The following is a 20502-nucleotide window of genomic DNA, read 5'->3' as shown; positions in this document are numbered from 1 at the left end:
ATGCAAGCCGGGCTTTTTCAACCTCCAACAAGAAGACCCAGCGGGCTGCCAGCCTTGTTTCTGCTTTGGCCACTCGCTGGCCTGCACGTCGTCCAGTCACTTTGCTGCTGTCAACATCACTTCTGACTTTATGGAAGGTATTCTCTCAAGCTGCAGCCATTAATAAGCTTTCATAATTAACAAGATTATCCTCAGAAGTCAATCAGACCAGTAAAAGTATCTCTGAATCCTCATCCTCTTTATTTTCCTTAACTTAAATGTATTTTGCTGGGAGAACACATACCTCAGTTTACGGTAATTTCGTATCTCACCATATCAAAAATGGTCTAAACTGTGTAACCCACCAGTTTTGTATCTGCCGTGACACAGTTTCGTAATGAACCAACCAAAATAATGTTTTACTTTTAACATAAGAGAACTCTAACTTGGTGGTTTGCTCCAATTGCCGAATTGAATAGCTGTGTGCGATGCTATTACTCAGAAGTTGTTACCATCCATGTAGACAGTCAGACAACATAGTTTCAGCTGTAGTTGTGGCATGCAATACAGCTCTCTCAATTTGTCTTTCACCCTTTAGTCTGTTTATCTCCCATCTGGAATCGTTTTACATGAAAGGGACGTCAATGTGCTTGCTTCCCCTCTGTCGCCCCTGGTTGAATGAATACTGTGGGAAACGCTGCAGAGAAATTGAGACTAAACTCTTGGATCTGCCTATGTATTCAGATCCACTTCAAAATGTAATGGGTCCTTCCACAAAGTTTATTGCTAATGCATCCAATAGTTATTCCTATTAACTGGCGAAAGGAATAAAACTAAAATATAAAAAAAAACAAACAGAACATAACTCTTACAAGAGCAAAATTGACGCATTGTATTGCTGCTGTTTAAACATTTGTATTCTGTTAGTACTGTATACATCCTGATCTTCTCTGAGGCAGAGGAGGATAGCAGGTTCATGGTATGACATGTCTACTATGACTCTCCAGATCAAGATGGCTGGTTGGGAGAGTTCTCTCTGGGACAAGAGTACCCCCTGCTGTGGAAGGAGGGAGAAGTCTACCTGCTGCCTCTTAGCGAGGAAGACATCGGCTTCTACAAAGCTCCTGGTGAGTCACAACGGAGAATACAAGACATTTAAATTCATTCACGAGGACAGATCGTTACCTCAGATTGGGTCAACTGAGGTGAGGGTGTGTGAGTGAGTGTGTGTTTTCCAGGGTTGGTTAATAATAAATCTCTCTGTTGTTGCACCCGTAGCAAATGTGGGAATTATATTAGTATTAGCGGAGCATCTGTAATACCCATAGCTTGTTCCTGTTGTTCCTCAGTGAGATTAATCAGGTTCTTTGGCAGTGGGTCATACGGCGGTTATTCTGACACCATTCGTTCCAAGCCCTTATCAGAGCCATTAGAAGATAAGGGAATATGTTGGCCCAGCTACAGGACTTAGGGCTCATTTCTATCAGCTGCCCCAGCAGCTAAGGCCTGATGGAATTGGATGTCTCGGCCATGCTGGAGAGGCAACAAAGGGAAAATTGGCTTGGTCTCCTCTTGTCTCTGCTAAGTCGGTTCTAGACATCAACTCACAGCCCCTCCAGGCCCAGAGTTGTCCATAGCCCGAAGCGAAAGAGGAGCAATCCCATTAACTTCTTGGAGGTTTAATGCTCAAAACGCACAATCAAAGGAGAACGAATCCATTTGGAGACATCTTCTTTTTACTGACTTTTTTTTAGAACGATGAAATGCTCCGAGCTGAAAGATGTGACAAACCCTGGTGGTCCGGCATAAATTATAAAAACATCTTTCTAAATGCCTCCGCTGTGAATGTGCAAGTGTGACTGTTTTATTTTTGTGCGGTGTTTGAATACACGAGGCACAAGTCAGTCCGTAATGAGTACTTGCATCTTCCCCCATATATATGTGTAATTAGAAATGCACATAGCTAATAGTGTTTTTGAAAGTTGCTTTCTTCTTCAGTCAGTCCACAGTGGCGTCTCTGCAGGCCACACAGATTAGTGGCCCAACTGGCCAAGAACAGCTTTGTGGCAGCCTGCTTATCTACTTCACCCAGTGCTTGTTTATGTTGTTTTCTCCACGTAATAAAAGCACAAATCTATTGCCTTGCCATCCCTATTAATGATCTCATTTTCTCTCGCCTTTTTTTTTTCTCCATAGCTGTGCGTGTGTATAGTTACTTTAAAGATTAGACCAGAGCGGCACAGGCTTTGGAAGTAGCTCTGGAATTTTCTCTCTCACTCAGCCGCTGCCTCTGCTCTTTTTTCACTTTTGATTTGCGCTGAAATCCCTTCCCTGTGTGTCTTCAACAAAGTGAGCGATAATTCTGAGTGACAACTCAATGTCAAACATCATACAGACTGCAATTTCTGTGATTCCTGTGAACGGACAGTATTTGTCACCATAGTTTTTCTTGGGCTTAAGCTGCCACATAGGAGACAGGACTATGACTTTTTTTCTTTTTATTATTGAACTGATGGGGCATTAGAGAGAAGTGGTTGGGATCTGAGTGGCTCACCTGGCCTCAGAGATATTAGTTGTTCCTTGGAAAAGGACAAGACAACAAAGATTCTCAACTGTGTTTGACAAGGAGTTGATGGACCAGTCAGAGAGAGGGCCAGACAGCCTGGAGAAAAAGAGAGGGACAAAGAATTCAACTAAAGAACACCGTGCCAAACAAGTATTTGTGCCAGGACATCCGATTGTGCCCTCTTTTTCGTTACATGAAGTCATTCAATCTATCTACTAATTCCAAAAATCCCACCAGATAATGCATCATTTGATTATTTTATTTCATTAAATCTGACTGACACAGACTTTCACAGATGTCGCGGGTGTGGATCTCAATCATAGAAACCACATTCATCAAATCCCTTCCTATACAACAATTTTTATACAAAATAAAAGCACATTTGTCATTTGTCTGACGCTTTTGTCCAAAGCGACTTACAATTAGTACATTCAACATTTATGAGGGGCCATTTAGGGGTTCAATATCTTGCCAAGGACAGTTCGGCATGCAGATGGGGAAGAGTGGGGATTGAACCGGCAACCTCTTGTTGGAAAACGACCCCTCTACTCCCTAGTCCACACCGCCTTTATACCAAGTGGAATTAGTGACCTCTTATTTTAGAGAGTTAAGAAGACAGGGCCTAGAGTGTTAAGAAGATTATTTCAGTTGCTTAAAATACTTTTGAATTAGCCGACAAGCAATGTATGAAAAAACAACACTAGTTAAGTAAATAATTTAAACTTTAATGTAAACCGCATATGCAAACAGTAATAAAGCAAATGTAGTTTCATATTATGACATCATTGACTTTAAAGCCTGTGCCAAAAACACAATCTGATTGATCATAGGTCACTTTAACAATTTCAGAGAGAACAACAACTGCAACTGCAGCTGGAATCACCACAGGCCAGGCAGGTTGAGAACAGGCTCTGCACAAGGTACTTTTCGTTTTTAGAACTATTTCTCTCTATTTTCCCTACAACACTACTGATAATACATATCTGGTGGTAGCTGTGACGCTTGAGTTCACTTTTAACTCCATGTTGACCCATGAGTTGGACTGGGTTCACGTCATAAGTGACTTATAATGAGCCTGTCTTGTCCTGGCTCAACAAATACTCTATAATCAATTAGCTGTTGTGGTCCGATGTAGATTATCCAATAGATGTTTGGTGTAATGTCACCTGATTGCATTTAGCTGCCGTGGTTACCTAATTCAAGGTCATGTAACTTAAAATGGCCCCCCGCTTGCAGGCCTGTGATGTCAGGACTATTACTTTAATGTACAGGCATAAAAAGACAACAGGGAAAGAGAGGGGAGACGGAAACTAAAATTGGACCAAATATAATTGTAGAATTAGAAATGTCATAATTATGGTCAAAGCGTCTTGCAGCGGGGGTGTAGTCTGTTGGGTTGAGGTTGTAGATTAAGGCAAATTTATGCAGGTCAGGTGGTGTGGGCTGGCTCTCATAATGGATGAGGTGGTTGGGGGTCATACAAAAGATTGAGCTTCTTATCGCTAGTACATAGTTCTGTGTGGATTTGTGTGCGTGTGTGTGCGTGTGTGTGTGTGTGTGTGTGTGTGTGTGTGTGTGTGTGTGTGTGTGTGTGTGTGTGTGTGTGTGTGTGTGTGTGTGTGTGTGTGTGTGTGTGTGTGTGTGTGTGTGTGTGTGTGTGTGTGTGTGTGTGTGTGTGTGTGTGTGCGTACTTAGGAGCACTCTTCCTCTGAAACATGTGCATCACCACTTGTCTCCTTCCTGATCCTGGACATCTGCTTGATAGTTGACACTGGCTGAGTTCAAGCCCCCTCCAGTGCCTCAACAGGCTGAACACTTGAGCGCAGCTGCCAGGAACTATCATAGGCAAACATGAAGTACCTCCCTAAACAGTTGCTTTGACCTGCCTCCAGCAACTGTGGTCACCCCTTGAATCTGCTGGACGGTAACCGGGGCTCTCTTGGCCGAGCAGTGCTTCATGCTGAAGGGGACATCATCTAACATAAGTCCTTGGAGCCATCTGTTGAGATGGCTGCAGCATTGATCCTTTTTCATATCTGCAGCACAGGCCAACCTGCCTTGCCCGGAGCAGCAGGGAGGCTGAATTATGAAAAAAAACGAAAAAGAGGAGAGAAGAGAAAAGGAGGGAAAGATAGACAGAATTTTAATGAGATCACTCTCTAGTAGAAGGCAAGAGAGCAGCATATGGCTGCTCTTGTGTTCAGTTCAGGAGTGGAAGGGAGAAAGAAGAGCAAAGATCCATGAGAGACGCTCCAGGCGACCTGTCACTCCGATTCAAGCGGCAATTGTAGCTTCACACAACCTGAACGCTACCTGCACCCGGGTCTGCGTGTAATCCAGTCTGGAGGCCTTGTCGTCTGGAAGAATAAGCATAACAGAAAGGCGCTGCGGCAAAGCGAAATCAAAGCACTGAGCCGAGACATAGAAATGGCGAGGTAGGGGAGAGAATAAAATTGGAAATGTGGAATACAAAGCATCGCCTGACTTGGAAAAGTACTTATTATATTATTAATTGGTCCCTTTACACCCACTGCTTTGATATTATTGTCATTATAAGAACGAATGCAACGGTCATATAATGCTATGTACAACTCCTCACTGCTTCTCCCCTTTCTCCACTATTTATTGTCCTTTTAACCCAACGGGTAAAAGCAGATAATCCTGAGTATCGGTCTGTCGGAGGTTGGAAGTTGGAGGGAGTTTTCTTTTCTCTCCTCTGTCCCTGATGGGTGTCCCTCTATCATACTGTAAGGTCTCAACCTGCTCTGGAAACTACCTTGAGATAATATGTGATTTAACTTTGTACAAATGGAACTTAATTGGGTTGCAAAAGAAGATTGATTTGAATCGAGTGCTAGAGTGCGGCTCATGCGGGAGAGAAAGGAGTTCGGTGTGAGTGAGGCGACGTGTCATCCCACCACATTTAAATAAAAAATGCTCCTACCCATTCTGAATGGAGATACGAAAACGTATCTCCGAGAGCTTTCTGTTTTCTACGTTTTTTTGGGCTGACCGTATCCAATAAATCATTTGGGCAAAGTCCTACTGCAATCCTCATTCAACGTGCTGTAAACGAATTCCAACTGTAGCTTCACCTTCACACATTCGACCAATCGCTGCGTTGATGAGATTTACTCTTTTAGAAAGTCAACAAAACATGTTGGACACTGTCAGAAAAGTGTTAGGTGCCGTTGGACAATCTGACAAGCAATTTCATTACAGGTACGACTGATCAGACCATTGGTGACGAGCCTTTCCATTTTAACCAGCGCTATCTCGTTTTTTTAGAAATCAGAAATTTAAGACCACAAGATTAACACCTTGTTTTCTAATGCAGTTCTATTTTCTATCTGAACACTTAAATGAAAATAACACTAAGACTACTTCATTTACATTTGTGCCGAGCCTCTTTCGTGCTTGTGCGATAAGAACCCTCAGAGCCCAGACGAGTCTGCTGTGTCGTTCTCTGCTTCCACTCGACCCCGGGTTCACACTCTTCTCCGCACTCCAATTTGTTCCCTGTTACTTCAACTAAAGAACGGAAATATGTAATCGCCAGATTCACAGCTATATTGAATGTGCATGTGTGTCAGCCTGCAATAGCAGTTTCCTTGAATATAAAAAAAAAACGATCTTCCTTTAATGTATCATGTTTTGGGTCATCCATAATGCGACTGCAGGCGGTGTAGTTTAGCCTTGGACTCTGTGTCCTGACAGTACCCACCCTGTTTAAAAGTTTAAAGTTTGTCCGTCCAGCCTTTACCTCCAGATTGTCTGCATGGTGGTCGATGTTAGAGCCTCGGTGGGACTCAGTGTTTGTGCAAGGCGTCAGTGATTTAATTGAAACGGAGTTGATTTAATTTGTTTGGAGGAAAGTCTAAGCCCCCTGATTGATCGTGAGCTCCGCCGCCGTTCCCCAAAAGTTATTCGGGCATCTATCACTTGTTGTGATGGTGGCTTTATGTGTTCCTGGCAGAATGTCAACGGCAGCACAGTCAGTGGACTTCACATCATTCTGACAGGCTCATATAGACAAAATGGAAAAAGTGTGGCGCAGACTGAACTCGAGCTTTATTTCCATTCAGTTTTTTTCAATATGTAGACTGAAATATATGCAGTTTTAATTGGCGGAACATAGGGCTGTAATATTTCATTTTATTGTCAAATAATCGGCTGATAATTTCTTTAAGATTAAGATTAAGATATATGTATTTATCCCAAACAAATGCACAGACATGCACAGGCACACTCATGCAATTGTAGGGCAATTTAACCTCTGCTTTTAACCCATCTGGTGCAGGACACACAGAGCAGTGAGCAACCATGTACGGCGCCCGGGGAGCGATGTTTGGGGGGTAAGGTGCCTTGCTCAGGGGCACTAGACAGGGTAGGGAGAATCCTCTTGGATTTTTGGACAGATCAATCCTGGTTCGTCTTTTTGTGTCGCACCAGAGACGAACCAGAGACCTTTTCTGCCCATAGTCCAAGTTTCTGCCACTAGTCCACCGCCTCTCAAAGTTCCCATGCCTATGATGAATTCTGTTTTGTCCCAAAATATATAAAACTGACAACCAACAACAAATCCTCATGCTGAACCCAGACATTGTTTTCTGTTTCGACGATAAAAATTACTTTAACATATTCGAAAATATTAAACTCAAATGAGGGGGATGAGCACTGCCAGCTTGGTTCTCTTAAAAGCTATTAAATCCACCTACTAGCGCCTCCAAAGCTAACTCCAAAGCTAACTTATATATATAAATATATATATATATTTATATATATATATATATTCTGTTAGCAACTTAACCTGTATGAAATCCAAAGCATCAAAATGATGCCAAAACCACAACTTTTGATTATGCAATTTTTTTATTTCTGATATCCTAACGTGCACCTTCCAGTACATACATTTTTCCATAACCAAATAATGTTACCTTATTGGCTTACTTTACAGATGAGTTAAGAGGGCATGCCTGCATGTAGGTTACAGCAGAGTTTACGGACTAGGTTAGGGTGTAGCTGACGGAGTAGGTGACGGCTTACGCTCTCTGTTGATCCTACTCACAAATACATTTCCAATTATACACATTTTTGCAAGAGAGGCAAATATGCGTATTGTAGTGACTGTTTATGATAGTTCACATATTTCAGTTATGCTTGCTCAATTAGTTGACAAATGGTCCAGCAGTAAACTGAATGTTAAAAAGTGAAATTGAATCTTTGCATTATGATATTAGAAAAAACATACAGTGTTCTCACCTACGCAGAGATTGTACACTGTGGTATTTAGAGAAGGCTTAACTTTTTAATTCCCTCCTATTTGTCATGTGAGATAAAATAATGAATATAAATCCGTGGCAATAAACGGATATTTGATCACTTACACATGAATAATCCTTTAATTGTGATTTCATAGTGATTCATTGCCTTTGGAGAGGTGCCCGCCACTGGGGCCGTTCTTGGATGGTCTGTTAAGGTTGAGAGTAATTATTGCTTTGGTGCCTCTATCATCAGAGGCAGAGGGAGAACACCCAGGATGCCACACTGACCCCAGCAGAGTAATGGCCGGCAGGGTATACCTGAAACATAACCACTCACAACTGTAAGGGGGCACTTTATGGGAGAGTATTAGCTTAGTCACACAATAGCATTACTGGGCTCATTACCCACCGTTATGCAAGGAATGTGCGGTGTATATCTCCTATTAATCATTTCTAAAGTAATATTCGTTGACTTTTATTTTCTGTGAACATGAGTTCTTACATTACTCACTATTACAGTGCGTCACTGACCAAATATAGGTAATTGCTCACAAAAAAAAAGATTGCTCCGCTGAGACTGTTCTCATTTGTAAACGTAATGCAACAATGATCATCTAGGGGTAGATGCTGTTCTACAGAGTGCAGTTTAAGGAGCGTGCGTGTGTGTGTGTGTGTGTGTGAGTGTGAGTGCGTGTGCGAACTGCTACATTTCATTTAATGGCAAATAAACAGCAGAGGGAAGAGAGTACAGAGATGATGTCCAGGTTTTACAAAAAGGTTTAAAAAAAAACTGCATGGAGCTTGGAAACCAACAAAAGGCAATTAGATCAGATGCGTTAAAAATATAAGCAATACAAAAATCTGTTAAATAATATCTGATAAATAAGAACAAAATATTCATCTTAAGGTCCCTACTTTATATTGAGCTTTGTTTATGTTATTTCTATCAAATAAATAAACCCTATTTCACATTCATTTTAATTCATCCATTTGTATCTTTTATTAGTTTTTCTATTTTTTAAGAATTGGTGGAAGTTAACCCAATTAACAATTTTTCTTCCAATTTTATATAAACACTGTCATCAGCACATTTGGAGCCAATGATACACGCCTTCGACCAATTGTGAGCCAGTCAATCATGACATTTCTACTCATTTTTATAGCATCAAAGAATTAAGGTAAACCAAACCAACCACCTCGATATTCATCAGTTTGAGAAGAACCACCCTAAATGAAAGAGACGATCCTTGCGAAAAATGTGTATGATGTGTGCTTTGACTTTTTAGTTTTGAACGATGTCCCATCCACTGACATGGAGGTGGAAGGATTTATAACCCATACCACAGCCAGCCACCAGGTGGTGATTGAGACGCTTTGGCTTCACGTATCACGTCGACCATCTTAACGTAAAGCCTGTGGCTAAGCTAATTATCAAGCTGCAACTTTATTTATGTAACTACACTGCAGCTAGTGTTAATCATCTTCTTTACCTGATGCTAATTGGCACTGGAGAAGCTGTTTACACTTCAGTGTCTTCAGTCTTTATTGGAAGAAGTGCTTGTGGAAATAGTAGATAGTTTGTAACAGTGCATAAGAAAATATTTTTTGGAAGTAGTCGTGAAATAAACAAATCAGATGCAGGGAAGTGGTTGCTGGCAAACCACTTCCCTGCATCTGATTGGCTGTAATTGTCTATTTCTATTGATTCTCAAGTCACATTGACATGAATGATGTCTTATTGAACTGAGAACAGAAAGTGCTATTGATTATGAGTGTAATTGAAGCATTTCCCCTTTCAGCTCGAATACTGATCCCGCAGCCCAATGATAAATAACTTTCTCGCTTTTCAATCATTTGTGTGTCCCCACAGTGAAATTGAAATGGTTTGAAAGCTGCGATGAAAGCGGGGATGTGTCGTTTCATGCTGTAAAAATGAAGCTGAAGCAGCTCGGTTTGACTCGCAGCTTAATAGAAAGGAAATGGACAAAGTATGTGTCACTTCACATTTAGAAAAAAGAGTTTAAGTCCCTGCAGCTGCGAAAGCAGATGAATGATACAGTGGGGATACTAATTAAACAATATAATGTATATATAATGTATAATGGAGCGCATTAAGTGATGAGTGGAGAATATGGGATTATGTACTGGACTGTGAAATTCATGCAATGATGAAAGAAAGACTTCATTGAAATACTAATTTAATTGCATTTTAATTTAGAAAAAGTAACAACTCATAACTTTAACACATCACTGAGTAATACATTACAGAGAGCAGTCAACAAGCTCAATTCAGTTGCATAACCCTGGGTCCTCACAACAGCGGTGCGGGTCAAATAAACAGAGCAGAGAGGATAAGAGGGGGCTGTTGGTTGAGCAGATATTAGACGATCAGATGACAGTTTGAATTGCTCCAGGAGGCCGCTCCCGAAGCAAGAATCACCCTCCCGGCCCCCAGAGGAGCTCAGGATGAACTTCACAAGCGATTACACTCAAAAACAAGGTGGCAACCAAGCGTGCACCCTGTCAGTTTCTGCACCCTCACTCACTCACCCAGAGCTGACTGCCAGCGAAGTCGTTAGAGTTCTAATCTGTTCACTTTTTTTCAGAGCACAATTGATGCCCTGTGCAGTGATGTCGTCCCATGTTTTCACAGTGAGGGCGGCTGAGACTTGTGTGTCTTTTTTTTCTTTTTTTTTTTTTTTAAGTACAACTTGTGATTTTCCTTTTCGGGGGGCTGGGAACAGGGAGCATGTGTGGGTGGGGGGGACTCTTTGAAGTCCTGTTAATGTGCTGTAATGAGGCAGAGATGAGTGGGCTGGTAATTACACGTTGACTATTGCGGTGCTCCGTGTGGATTCAAGAAACGCATACAGAGAAAGGAGCAGGGAGAATATTTCCAACTTCTAATTTCTGAATAAATACTAATTCAGCCTCAACCACAACACGCATACATACAGATCCACTGGACTGTTATCAGGCCATCAATTGGGCATTATATCAAACTTTATTTATTTCATCAAGCCAAAGTTGTGGGAGTGCAGTCTGTAAATCTGACTGCCAGCATCTAGAAGTATAATCTACGAGATAATCTAACAATATTGTTTTGAGGAATGTATAATGAGAAAACAAAAATCTGTATAATTTTTATTTGAATCATAGAAATGTCACAATATCACAAGAAGGAAGTCGTAATTTAATTTTTTTATTCGGCTGATGTTGAGTTGGTCCCGACTTGGTTCGATAATCTGACCCCAAACCTTCTCCCCTTTAGAGAAATTCCTGGGTCGCCATGATCACAGCTACGGTCAGCTCCTCTCCATCACCTTCACCTCCGAGACCCCCGAGCTGCTGCCCGACCACGTCGCCCTGCACCTCCAAGGCTCCGGAATCGACCTCTCCGCCGACCTCTCACCGCAACCAGTGCTCCACCACAACCCCGGCCTCTCCCCGTGGCACTCCTTCGTCGTCAGGTACGAGGATGCAGGCATGCGGCTGTCAGTTTGTGAGTCTGTGCACATGTTTTTCTTTCTTTCTTTCCTTCCCTTCTATCTTAGTTTTTGTTTTTTTCACCGTTGAACTTGAGTCTCCATGGAAAATACCAAAGTCTCTGCCTGAATCCGTGCATAACAATAGATGTTGTGATGTTTGTTTTTTCCCTGCATCCGACTCTCCCCTCTGCCTGACTCGCTCCTCCGCTACAATATATATCGAGCCTCGCAGAGTAAGACTGTCCTGGATACCCATGTAGCCACTGCGGCTCACCCACACCGACTGTGCTGTCATGGTCCCTGCACGGTGTCAGGACAGGAATGTAGTGATGAGCCAGCTCCCCCGTGCGCTGGCTGTCATGTAGGTCTGGCAGGTACCGAGCTGCAGCATTACATTTCCATTTTTACACTTTACACTTTACACGTTTAGCAGATCGTCTCTGCCGGAGTGACGTGAAATGTGTGCCGCGGTGGAAAGTCGCAAGTCGTGAGTGTAAAGGGGAGCTACAATCAAATTTGCACTCATCGGAGAAATTCACCGTGCACCTAAAACGATCATGGTAAACCAAAAATTTGGTCCACAGATAAAGTGAGAGCTGAGAGGAGGATATTGGGTCCTTCGGCATCAAATTAAGCTCATTACAGTCTGATATTCTGACTAAAGTGGGGATGTCGATCCACTGTGAGCCTCCAGGGGGCAGAAGAGGGGGGTCCTGCTGGAACGGAGATCATGTCGGAGCAGGGAAAGGAGAGCTAAGTGGATTAAGGAAACAGCAAGCAGAGCACATGGATGCTGTGAATATGTGGAGGCCATTGCCGGAAGGTACAGTATGTGGGTAGTGGGTGCTAATATGCCAAAACCAGGGTTTCTTACTGGAAACAAGCAGCTTCAGCCAGTCAAATGAAAAGTATGGAAATCAATGAGAAAACTGGGCTGCTGAGGGAGGTAAAGGCAAAGTAGAATATAAATGATATTGCACCAAAATGTTCTTATGAAGATCATGCATGTGAATTAATACAAATGCATTATTTTTACATGGATTTTTAATGCCGCTGCATCGGAGACGGCCAGCAGGGGGACGGATTATATTTCCGGGTTGGAAGCAAATGTTCAGTTTGACTCAAAGATGAACTGAGTTTAATTTGGCTGTCAAAGGTCAAAGGCCAGGGTCAAACAATAGGAACAATATCTCTTGAACTAATTTGTACAAATGTTCACTTAGATTAAATGATGAAGTGATTAGATCTGGGAAGTCACAGTTCAAGGTCACTGAGTCCAGTTGTCTCTTGGACTGGCGGGTAACTGATTAGAATTCAGTGCTCAATGGTCACAGTGACTTCATATGAGTCTAGAGAAACAAATATGGTGGACAGAGACAAACAATACCAGGGCAAGTAGTTCTAGTCTGGCGTTAAATGTATTGTGTTATGTAAAGCACTTTGTAACATGGGTTCTGAAGATTTGTTCTAGAAACACAGAATATGTTTAATCATATTACTATTCATACTCTAGATAACTCCACACGAGAATGTGTGTGTGTGTGTGTGTGTGTGTGTGTGTGTGTGTGTGTGTGTGTGTGTGTGTGTGTGTGTGTGTGTGTGTGTGTGTGTGTGTGTGTGTGTGTGTGTGTGTGTGTGTGTGTGTGTGTGTGTGTGTGTGTGTGTGTGTGTGTGTGTGTGTGTGTGTGTGTGTGTGTGTGATGTACCCCGCATGCAAATGGCTTGGTCCAATGAAGCCTGCAGGTTTTGGCTGAGCGATTTTCTTACTTAATGGCACAATTAAGTTTGAATTAAAATTTTGTTCAGATTTTTTTTTTCATCCACAAATTTATGAGTTGAAACACCTTTGACCTTCAGCAGCACTTTGCTGTTAAGAGCTGTGGCTTTCAAATGTCAAAGTGGGTATAATGGACTCTATAGCCTCCCACACCTGCTATAGAAGCACACTCACATTCATACACCTCCAAATACACAGACCAATATAAACTCGTCTGATTGCAGATTTTGTAATTTTTCACCACTACTTTATATCTGAAATACATATTATTATTTAGACTTTGGAGGTAGGTTTACTGCAGTTATTATATATAATATAAGGATAAGTGCACCACTGTTAATACTGCAGCAATCAGAGGCTGGATATTTTAATAAAGATAGCAGCACTCAAACTCAAGCTGCGGCACAGTTCCTGTCACACGGAGCTGATGGTGTTTGCATTAGCCTCTGCTGGCAGTCTGCTCCTTGTTTTCTCCCTGTTAGATTGTATTAAGTTGTACACGTGTCAGTTGTAATAGCGTGTTTGTGTTGTAGATGGTTAATTAGCGTCTCTAATTGGAAAATGAAACAAAAGCACTGATGGTCTTGAGACTCCCAGCATTTCCATTTTTACTGCGCCATGTCCCTGAGTTTATTTAAGCTACTTTCCAAGTGTATTTTCTTTTATCCGAGCTAATGCAAGATTCAGTTGAGTTAAAAAATAGATGTTTTGTTTCGTACTTTCTCTTTGAGGAATACTCACATGTACTTATGTACTGTATACTGAAAAAGCCTGTAATTCCCTCCCGTCCGTACTGATAATGAATTCCACAGTCCTAATTTTGTTTAATAATTCATTATAATAGTTAAGATACAAATCATAATGAGGCCTCAGCTGTGTGCATTTGACACATTATTTTAAGTGGGTTTAGTGCAAAACTCCCTCCTCCTGAGCCATTCTGAGTTATAGTCATAATAACACAAGTAAACATGTCGTACAAAAAAACTATGTAACTTTTAAAGACACCTGCTTGATTCCCCTGTCTGAGATTTTTAAAGCCTCACACGAGCCTTAGCCTGACTTAAAATATACATTTCTCACAGAGTATAAGGGTAACAGACCCAGGAAAGATGTGCGTGTATTCTCGAGCTGATGTGTTGTGGCTTAGTGACAATATCAGCCTTGTCCTTCCTGAAAGCAGCGCTACCTTCAGGCCCATGCTAAGATCATGTAGATAGCTAGATTCCCTTTATTGTCACTGGACGTACGACAAGATGATAGGTCTGCAAAGAAAGAGAGAATCGACTTAGCAAGGAGAGACATCCACGGACAGAAAAAAGACGAATTCCTGTGCATATAACACCATAATAAAGTCCTGTAAATAAAAAAGACAAACACAGGCAGTTAACTTATCACTAAAAATACAATTTATATATATTGGGAATGTGTCGCCATTACATTTTAAGTAATCTCATTCCCCACACCCCAGCTGCATTGTGCGAGTCAGGTGTACCAAGCACGTGCCGGAAACAGGGTAAGTAGAAACGCAGAGTCACCAACAATCATGGGCTCAAAGTGAAGTAAGGAGAATGAGAAAATTTATGTGAGCTGAGAAGTGATGGTCCAAGTTCTGGCCAAAAAGGTGAGGAGACGACGGGTACCATGGTGAAATGCCACGGTCTCCTCTGACCTGATCATTCTGTGTTCTCAGGCCAGTCCAATTTATTGTTAATGATGACCCCCCACCCCTTCCAGCTATTCGTAGGATTGTGCCACCGCCACTTTCCCTGCTGGAAATCCTCCAGCGGACCTTTCATCTCGCATCAGACCTCCAGTGGTTTCACCTGAAAGACTCCTGCAGACATTCCTTTTTTTTTCTCCCCTCCATGGTTAAGTGGACAATCCGGAGGCGTGACTCGCTGGAGGAGGCAGTCTGAGTTTGAAGAGGTGAACCCCGGTGTGACAGTCTGTGGGGAAGCGGCAGTGTAATCACTCGCTTCGTTGTAGAGAGATCTCAATAAGCTTGTCAACCTTGGGGAGTGGGAGCAGCTGGCCCGGTCTCCACATTGAACCTGATGGTGGGATTAAAGCCTTAAGTCATTCGCAATGTTCTTGTTCTCTTCTCCTGGTTGGCCTGGCGTCTTGTAGCCGGTAATCCGTCTCATCCCCCTCATCACCTCCTTCATACTGTTTTGTTGTAATTTGTCTATAATTTATTTCTATCTTAAATTTTCATTTCCAGCGCCTGCTGAACAACTTAACTTTGTCCGTGTAGCCAGCCCTGGAAGCCCTCTTATTTCCTAAGAAGGGATTTTATTTTTCTTTGTTTTTCCAGGGTTTTTAGAGCAAACCAAGGGAAAGAGCAAATGGTTTAATGTAATTTAAGGCCTCACGTGGAGATTGACACGTTGCGCACAGGGAATGTCTCAATTGTCTTCTCTGTGTGCTGCACAAAGTATGTTCCAGTGCGTTAGATTAAAACTTAACCCTTGTGTGGTGTTCATGTTTAGGTCACCCAGCCAATGTTCGTTGGTCTGGTGGACCCACCGCATTATTCTGTCTTTCAATCAATACAGCTACAACAATATATGTAAAATACTTAACAGATTTTAACTTTATCCCAATTACAAGCCATATAAACAGCATTTATGGTTAATATTTGTCATTTACCCCACTCGTGTCAGTCTACACACAAGCCCAAATGAACAGATACAGTATCTATAAATGATTTTTGAAGAGAGAAATTCTTTGGAAGACAATGAAGGTGAAGAGTTTAGAGAATATGAAGATCATGTTTCTGTCAATTCAGAGTCTGACAGTGAGTTTGGATTAGAAGAGGATGAGATTGACCATCAGCCAGCTATGTAAAAAGTTCATCTGCAGCCAGTCCCAAATCAAGGCCAGGCCATCAGCAGCCAACATATGGATGACAAAAAATGATGACAATTTAATGGTCTTTTTTTCACTTTAGCCACCCCGCATGGCTACCAATGTAATAAGGTGCAATCAGGGCCGACATGAATAGCAGTGACTCATGTGCAGGACATCAAGCCTTCTTACGAACTTGTCATTAAGAAAATCATTCTGGATTGCACTAATTTGGAGGGACAGCATGTTTTCGTAATATGCTGGAATGAGATGGACCAAACCCATTTATTTGCATACTTTGGGGTTATTATCCGTGCTGGAGTTTTCAAATCCAAAGCGGAATCAACAGAATCCTTGTGAGATGCAGTAACTGGTACAATTTAACACTTTATGTAATCCTGGGTCCAGTGGACCCAAACATCCCATATGTTATATAAATGTGTAGGGGGGGTGTACAGTGTAAAGTCACTGAATATATGTTCCTTTATATGTTCATCACAGAAAATGAGCCAAGGCCAATGAGTCTCAGGTTGAAAAAAATATTCATCGCATCGTTTTTCTTTTAGCAAACATTGAAAACGGGTTCCACAGACCCGAACAAAATACAAGGGTTAACCATAGAGCCTCCACACAATGCTGGTATCACACTCTTTTACTGAGTGAAAACAACGTGCAGCAGACTGTTAACTGCTGCTGAAAGGGATCTTTAAAGGCAGAGATATGACAAGAAAATGATAAGTTGAAGAAAATGTAGGTTTTTAGCATCGTAAGTAAATGATAGTCTCGCAATGAAAGGATGCGCACTAATCCAGATGAAGCAGAATCCTTGGCGAGGAAATGTCTGATTTGATAAATGTTGTAAAGAAGAAACCTACAGGATCGGCTTGTGATTGCATCGAAGGCTCCATAGAGCGGTTGCTTATCGTTCTATGATTGTTGGCAGTTTTGGGCAGGAGCCGATACACTATACTTTCCTATGGTCGTGGAAAATGAACTGGGCAAAGGCCATTTCAGTCTTGTAGAAACTTGGTATTCCCCAACGTCAGGTGCTAGGAAAGATCCATAAGATCCAGGTGCTGTCCGGACAGCCAGCTACTTTCTTACTCTTTTAACTCACCATCACTTTTAAAAACCTTAAAATCTTTTACTGGATGAATGATTTTAGTCATCAGTCTTCTAGATCCTACATTACCAGATAACAGGTCTGAGCAAAAAAACAGTCCTCATCCTTTTTCCACCCAAGCTCTCTGTAAAAACCTCATTAACCATGATCACTGAAGAAGACCTAAAAACAAGCTGTGCTAACGTTAGCAGCAGCTCAGCCAAGCAGCCAGAGGGCATCAGAGAAACATTGTTTTTTAAAGTTAAACTTTTTCAATTACTTTTGGTGATAGTAAACTTAATAACAATTGTATAATAATAATACATTACTAGTAATAATACTATTGTATGATTTATTGATGATTATGTTTTTTGGGATGCGCCATTAGCTTGATTCTGTGCGTCAGGCTCTTGCTAACTTGAGCCTGGTTATTTTTGACTCCGGAAAAGGGCACCCTCTTAACCTGAAGCCCTGACCTTGATCAAAAAAAAATGGGACACAGCTTTTTTCCTTTTGTCCCCTCTAAAGCCTGAAACATGCTTCTGCGTTTTCACGGGCCCGTAAGCGCAAGAGCCCTTCCGGGTCCCTTACGTGCTTATGTATCCCTCCTTACGTGCTGACGGGTGTCGACCCCCTTTTCTAAAATTTACGGCAAAGTTCCGCAAGCTCACTCAGCCCGCAAGGCTGTGATTGGTCTGCTCTACATCCCTTCTGGAGCTGCATTTCCGGTTTCATGCCCCATAATACCGGCAGAAATCACGGAAGATTTAGAAGAACGAATATGGACCAAATAGAAGAGCACTTGGCAGAAGATATCCGATAGTATGATCACTTGTATAACCTGTCACTGACTGGCGGATTTGTCCGCCAGAAAAAGGCTACGAGGAGCCGCAGTGATTGTTTATTGTAAATAAACAATCGACGAAGAAGAAAGAAGGCGTCTCTAAGGTCGTCTTCGACAAAAAGCATTACTCCGCCTAGTGTTCTGGCACGGAATTGCTTTGTAAGACGCGCAACGGTTGGGGAAGCATGAATGAAAACGAGTCTTGCGCCACAGCGGCGTGAAAAGACGCAGACGCAGTCGCAGAAGCATGTTTCAGGCTTAATACTTCCATGGCACACTCTGGTGTCTGCGCTCCGGTAATGAGTCCCCCCCCTCAGCACAAAGAGCACAGGCTCAAGGTGCTCTGTGGTTCCCTCTGAGAATCTCAGCGGAGCTTGTGGGGGAGCCAGAAACTGTCATGAAGTGTTCCTCTCTGGATGAGTTCTCTACAGATCTCATTACAGTCCTCAAGTACATGCACGTATGCTCTGTGTCTTTCTCTCGTACTCCATCTGTCTCCTCCTGCTTTTATTTTTTATCACATACACACATTTGTGCAAGTTTAATCTGATCTGGCAGTGGGATTTCCAACAGTGAGGTGCAACATGTGCATCCAATATGCTCCTGTTTACACACAGACACCCCAGAGTTGCTTTACCAGCATCTATAGCTGGTTAATATGGAGCATTGCAAAGTCTGATGAGGAAGATAATATGTCATAGCTTGGGGATTCATGCAGCAGGGATTGATGAGAGGAGGAGGTGAACGGCTTTTGTAAGGTGGCATCCATTCTCCGCTGTTCCCTCAGTTGGCTGTGTGTTTCCTTGGAACCCGTAGGCGTTTTTATTGCCCTTCTCCTGGCTGCGTGTGCACGTCTCCAGCTCGGAAGCTGTAAGATTTATGCCACAAGGCGCCCCTCAGATGCTCAGCCACTTTGTACAATCGACTGATAAATGCTCTACATGCAGTGATTCACCGGCGATCAGCTGTCCACTTTTCAAACGGCCAAAAGAAGCGTTTCAGAAAAACTGCTCAAATGAAATGGGAGCGGGCCAATTCGCAGCAGTCAGGAGAGCAGTAGTATTGTAGAGCGGCATTTTCTCCATCTGGCACAGCGCTCATTTCTGTCATCTTTCAAAAATTCTGTGACTTTGATCATAGATCAGGGCCGGTTAAATATATTGAACAGAAAACAGACATCGCTGCCAAAATGAAATGCTTACTATAGGTGACAGAATCAGGAGAAACATCAAATTACCATGTGCTTTATTATATGATTTATTTCTAATGGTGTAACAGACCCAGACCAAAAACTCAGTCCTTGTTCTGCTTGTATTAACAATACCTCAGGGTTGCACAAGAAATTGTTTCATGTGAATAACAGCTCCCGCTTCCCATATTTAAGGATTATATACAATATAAGCAGACATTCAAATGCACTCGAAGTCACGTATCTCTTTTGGTATTTATTTTGAACCCTGGAGCTTCTACCTGATGGAGGTAGTTCGTATTCTGAGTACAGGACATATAACCACTGGAGGAAGAAGCACGCTAACATTTTACTTGGGTAAAAGTACAAATAAATAGACAGACATTTGCTCCAGAAAAGAACTGTAAAAGTACCACATTAACTTTTCTAAAAGTACAGAATGTATCCTGCTACCAATTGCAACTATGTCAACCATCATTGGCTTCTGTTTTAATTGGTTCAACCGAAAAATAGTAAAGACAGTCATATTAATAAAGACAACACTGCATATTATGAATATGTCAAATTAAAATAATAATACTTGAGTAGAGATACATAAAAAATGTACTTAAGTACAGTATCAAAGTAAATGCACTTTTTCGCTGAACTGTCGTTTGGCTTGAAATGCCTTAATAAGCTTATTTGACTAGAACAGGGCTTTTGAGAGTATTTTTAAATATTTATTAAGTCAAGTCTTGTCCACACTGTAACAATATGTATTTGCATTTATATAAATCTGAATATAAAGTGTTTCTTTAAGGCAGCCTGACACAATTAGACTATTACAATGCCACTATATATGTTTTATTTTCTGTAACTTATCTTTATTGTATTTCTTTTATTATCTCTCAAATCCCTGGCATGCTTTTCTTACCATCCCAGTACCTTATCATTTCTTTGTGTCTGTTCCCCCCACACACTGTTTATGTCTTGCTTTCTTGCTCACCTTGCATCTTCATCTGTGCTTTTCTCTAAGGATACCCCCCCACACACACACACACAAACACACTCTGTAAACTGTGTGTGTACGTGTGTGTGTCCAGTATTCTTTGGGGCTTTTCTCTCTTGATGATCTCCACTCATCCTCCGCGGTGCAGGCTTAATTACAGTGTGGCTCTCTGAGCTCTGCTCGGTGCTGATTAACAGGGACAGTGGCGCTCCATAGGGAAAGCATGACATGGAGTTTGTTCACTTTCATGCACACTCTGCTTATCGCCGTCTGACCAGCTCCATTACCATGGCTTTCAGGCCCAGTATGTAATTGCCTCTCTTTATTACCGTGCCTACATGTTAGGCCAGGGAACAAGGACCCGCCGCTTCAATGGAGAGTCTGCATGGCATGCCAGGAATGTGCATCCACACACGCATGTGCACACACACGTACACGTTCTCATACAAACAGTGTAA

At 42.0% G+C, this 20502-nt stretch overlaps 1 protein-coding gene across 1 annotated transcript in view; it reads left to right on the top strand.

Annotated features, from left to right (window-relative positions):
* The window catches only part of lamc3 (laminin, gamma 3), a 97259-nt gene that overhangs the window by 44781 nt on the left and 31976 nt on the right, over positions 1-20502 (top strand). Inside the window, exons 8-10 of the mRNA XM_062412181.1 lie at positions 1-137; positions 987-1106; positions 11081-11279. Of these exons, the coding sequence (XP_062268165.1) occupies positions 1-137; positions 987-1106; positions 11081-11279 (456 nt within the window). The remainder of the gene's footprint in view (positions 138-986; positions 1107-11080; positions 11280-20502) is intronic.

This window comes from Platichthys flesus, chromosome 19 (genome assembly GCF_949316205.1).
Source record: "Platichthys flesus chromosome 19, fPlaFle2.1, whole genome shotgun sequence".
NCBI classification, from domain to species: Eukaryota; Metazoa; Chordata; class Actinopteri; order Pleuronectiformes; family Pleuronectidae; genus Platichthys; species Platichthys flesus.
The sequence above is the reverse complement of the archived record's forward strand: the minus strand, read 5'-3'. Positions and strand labels throughout refer to the sequence as shown.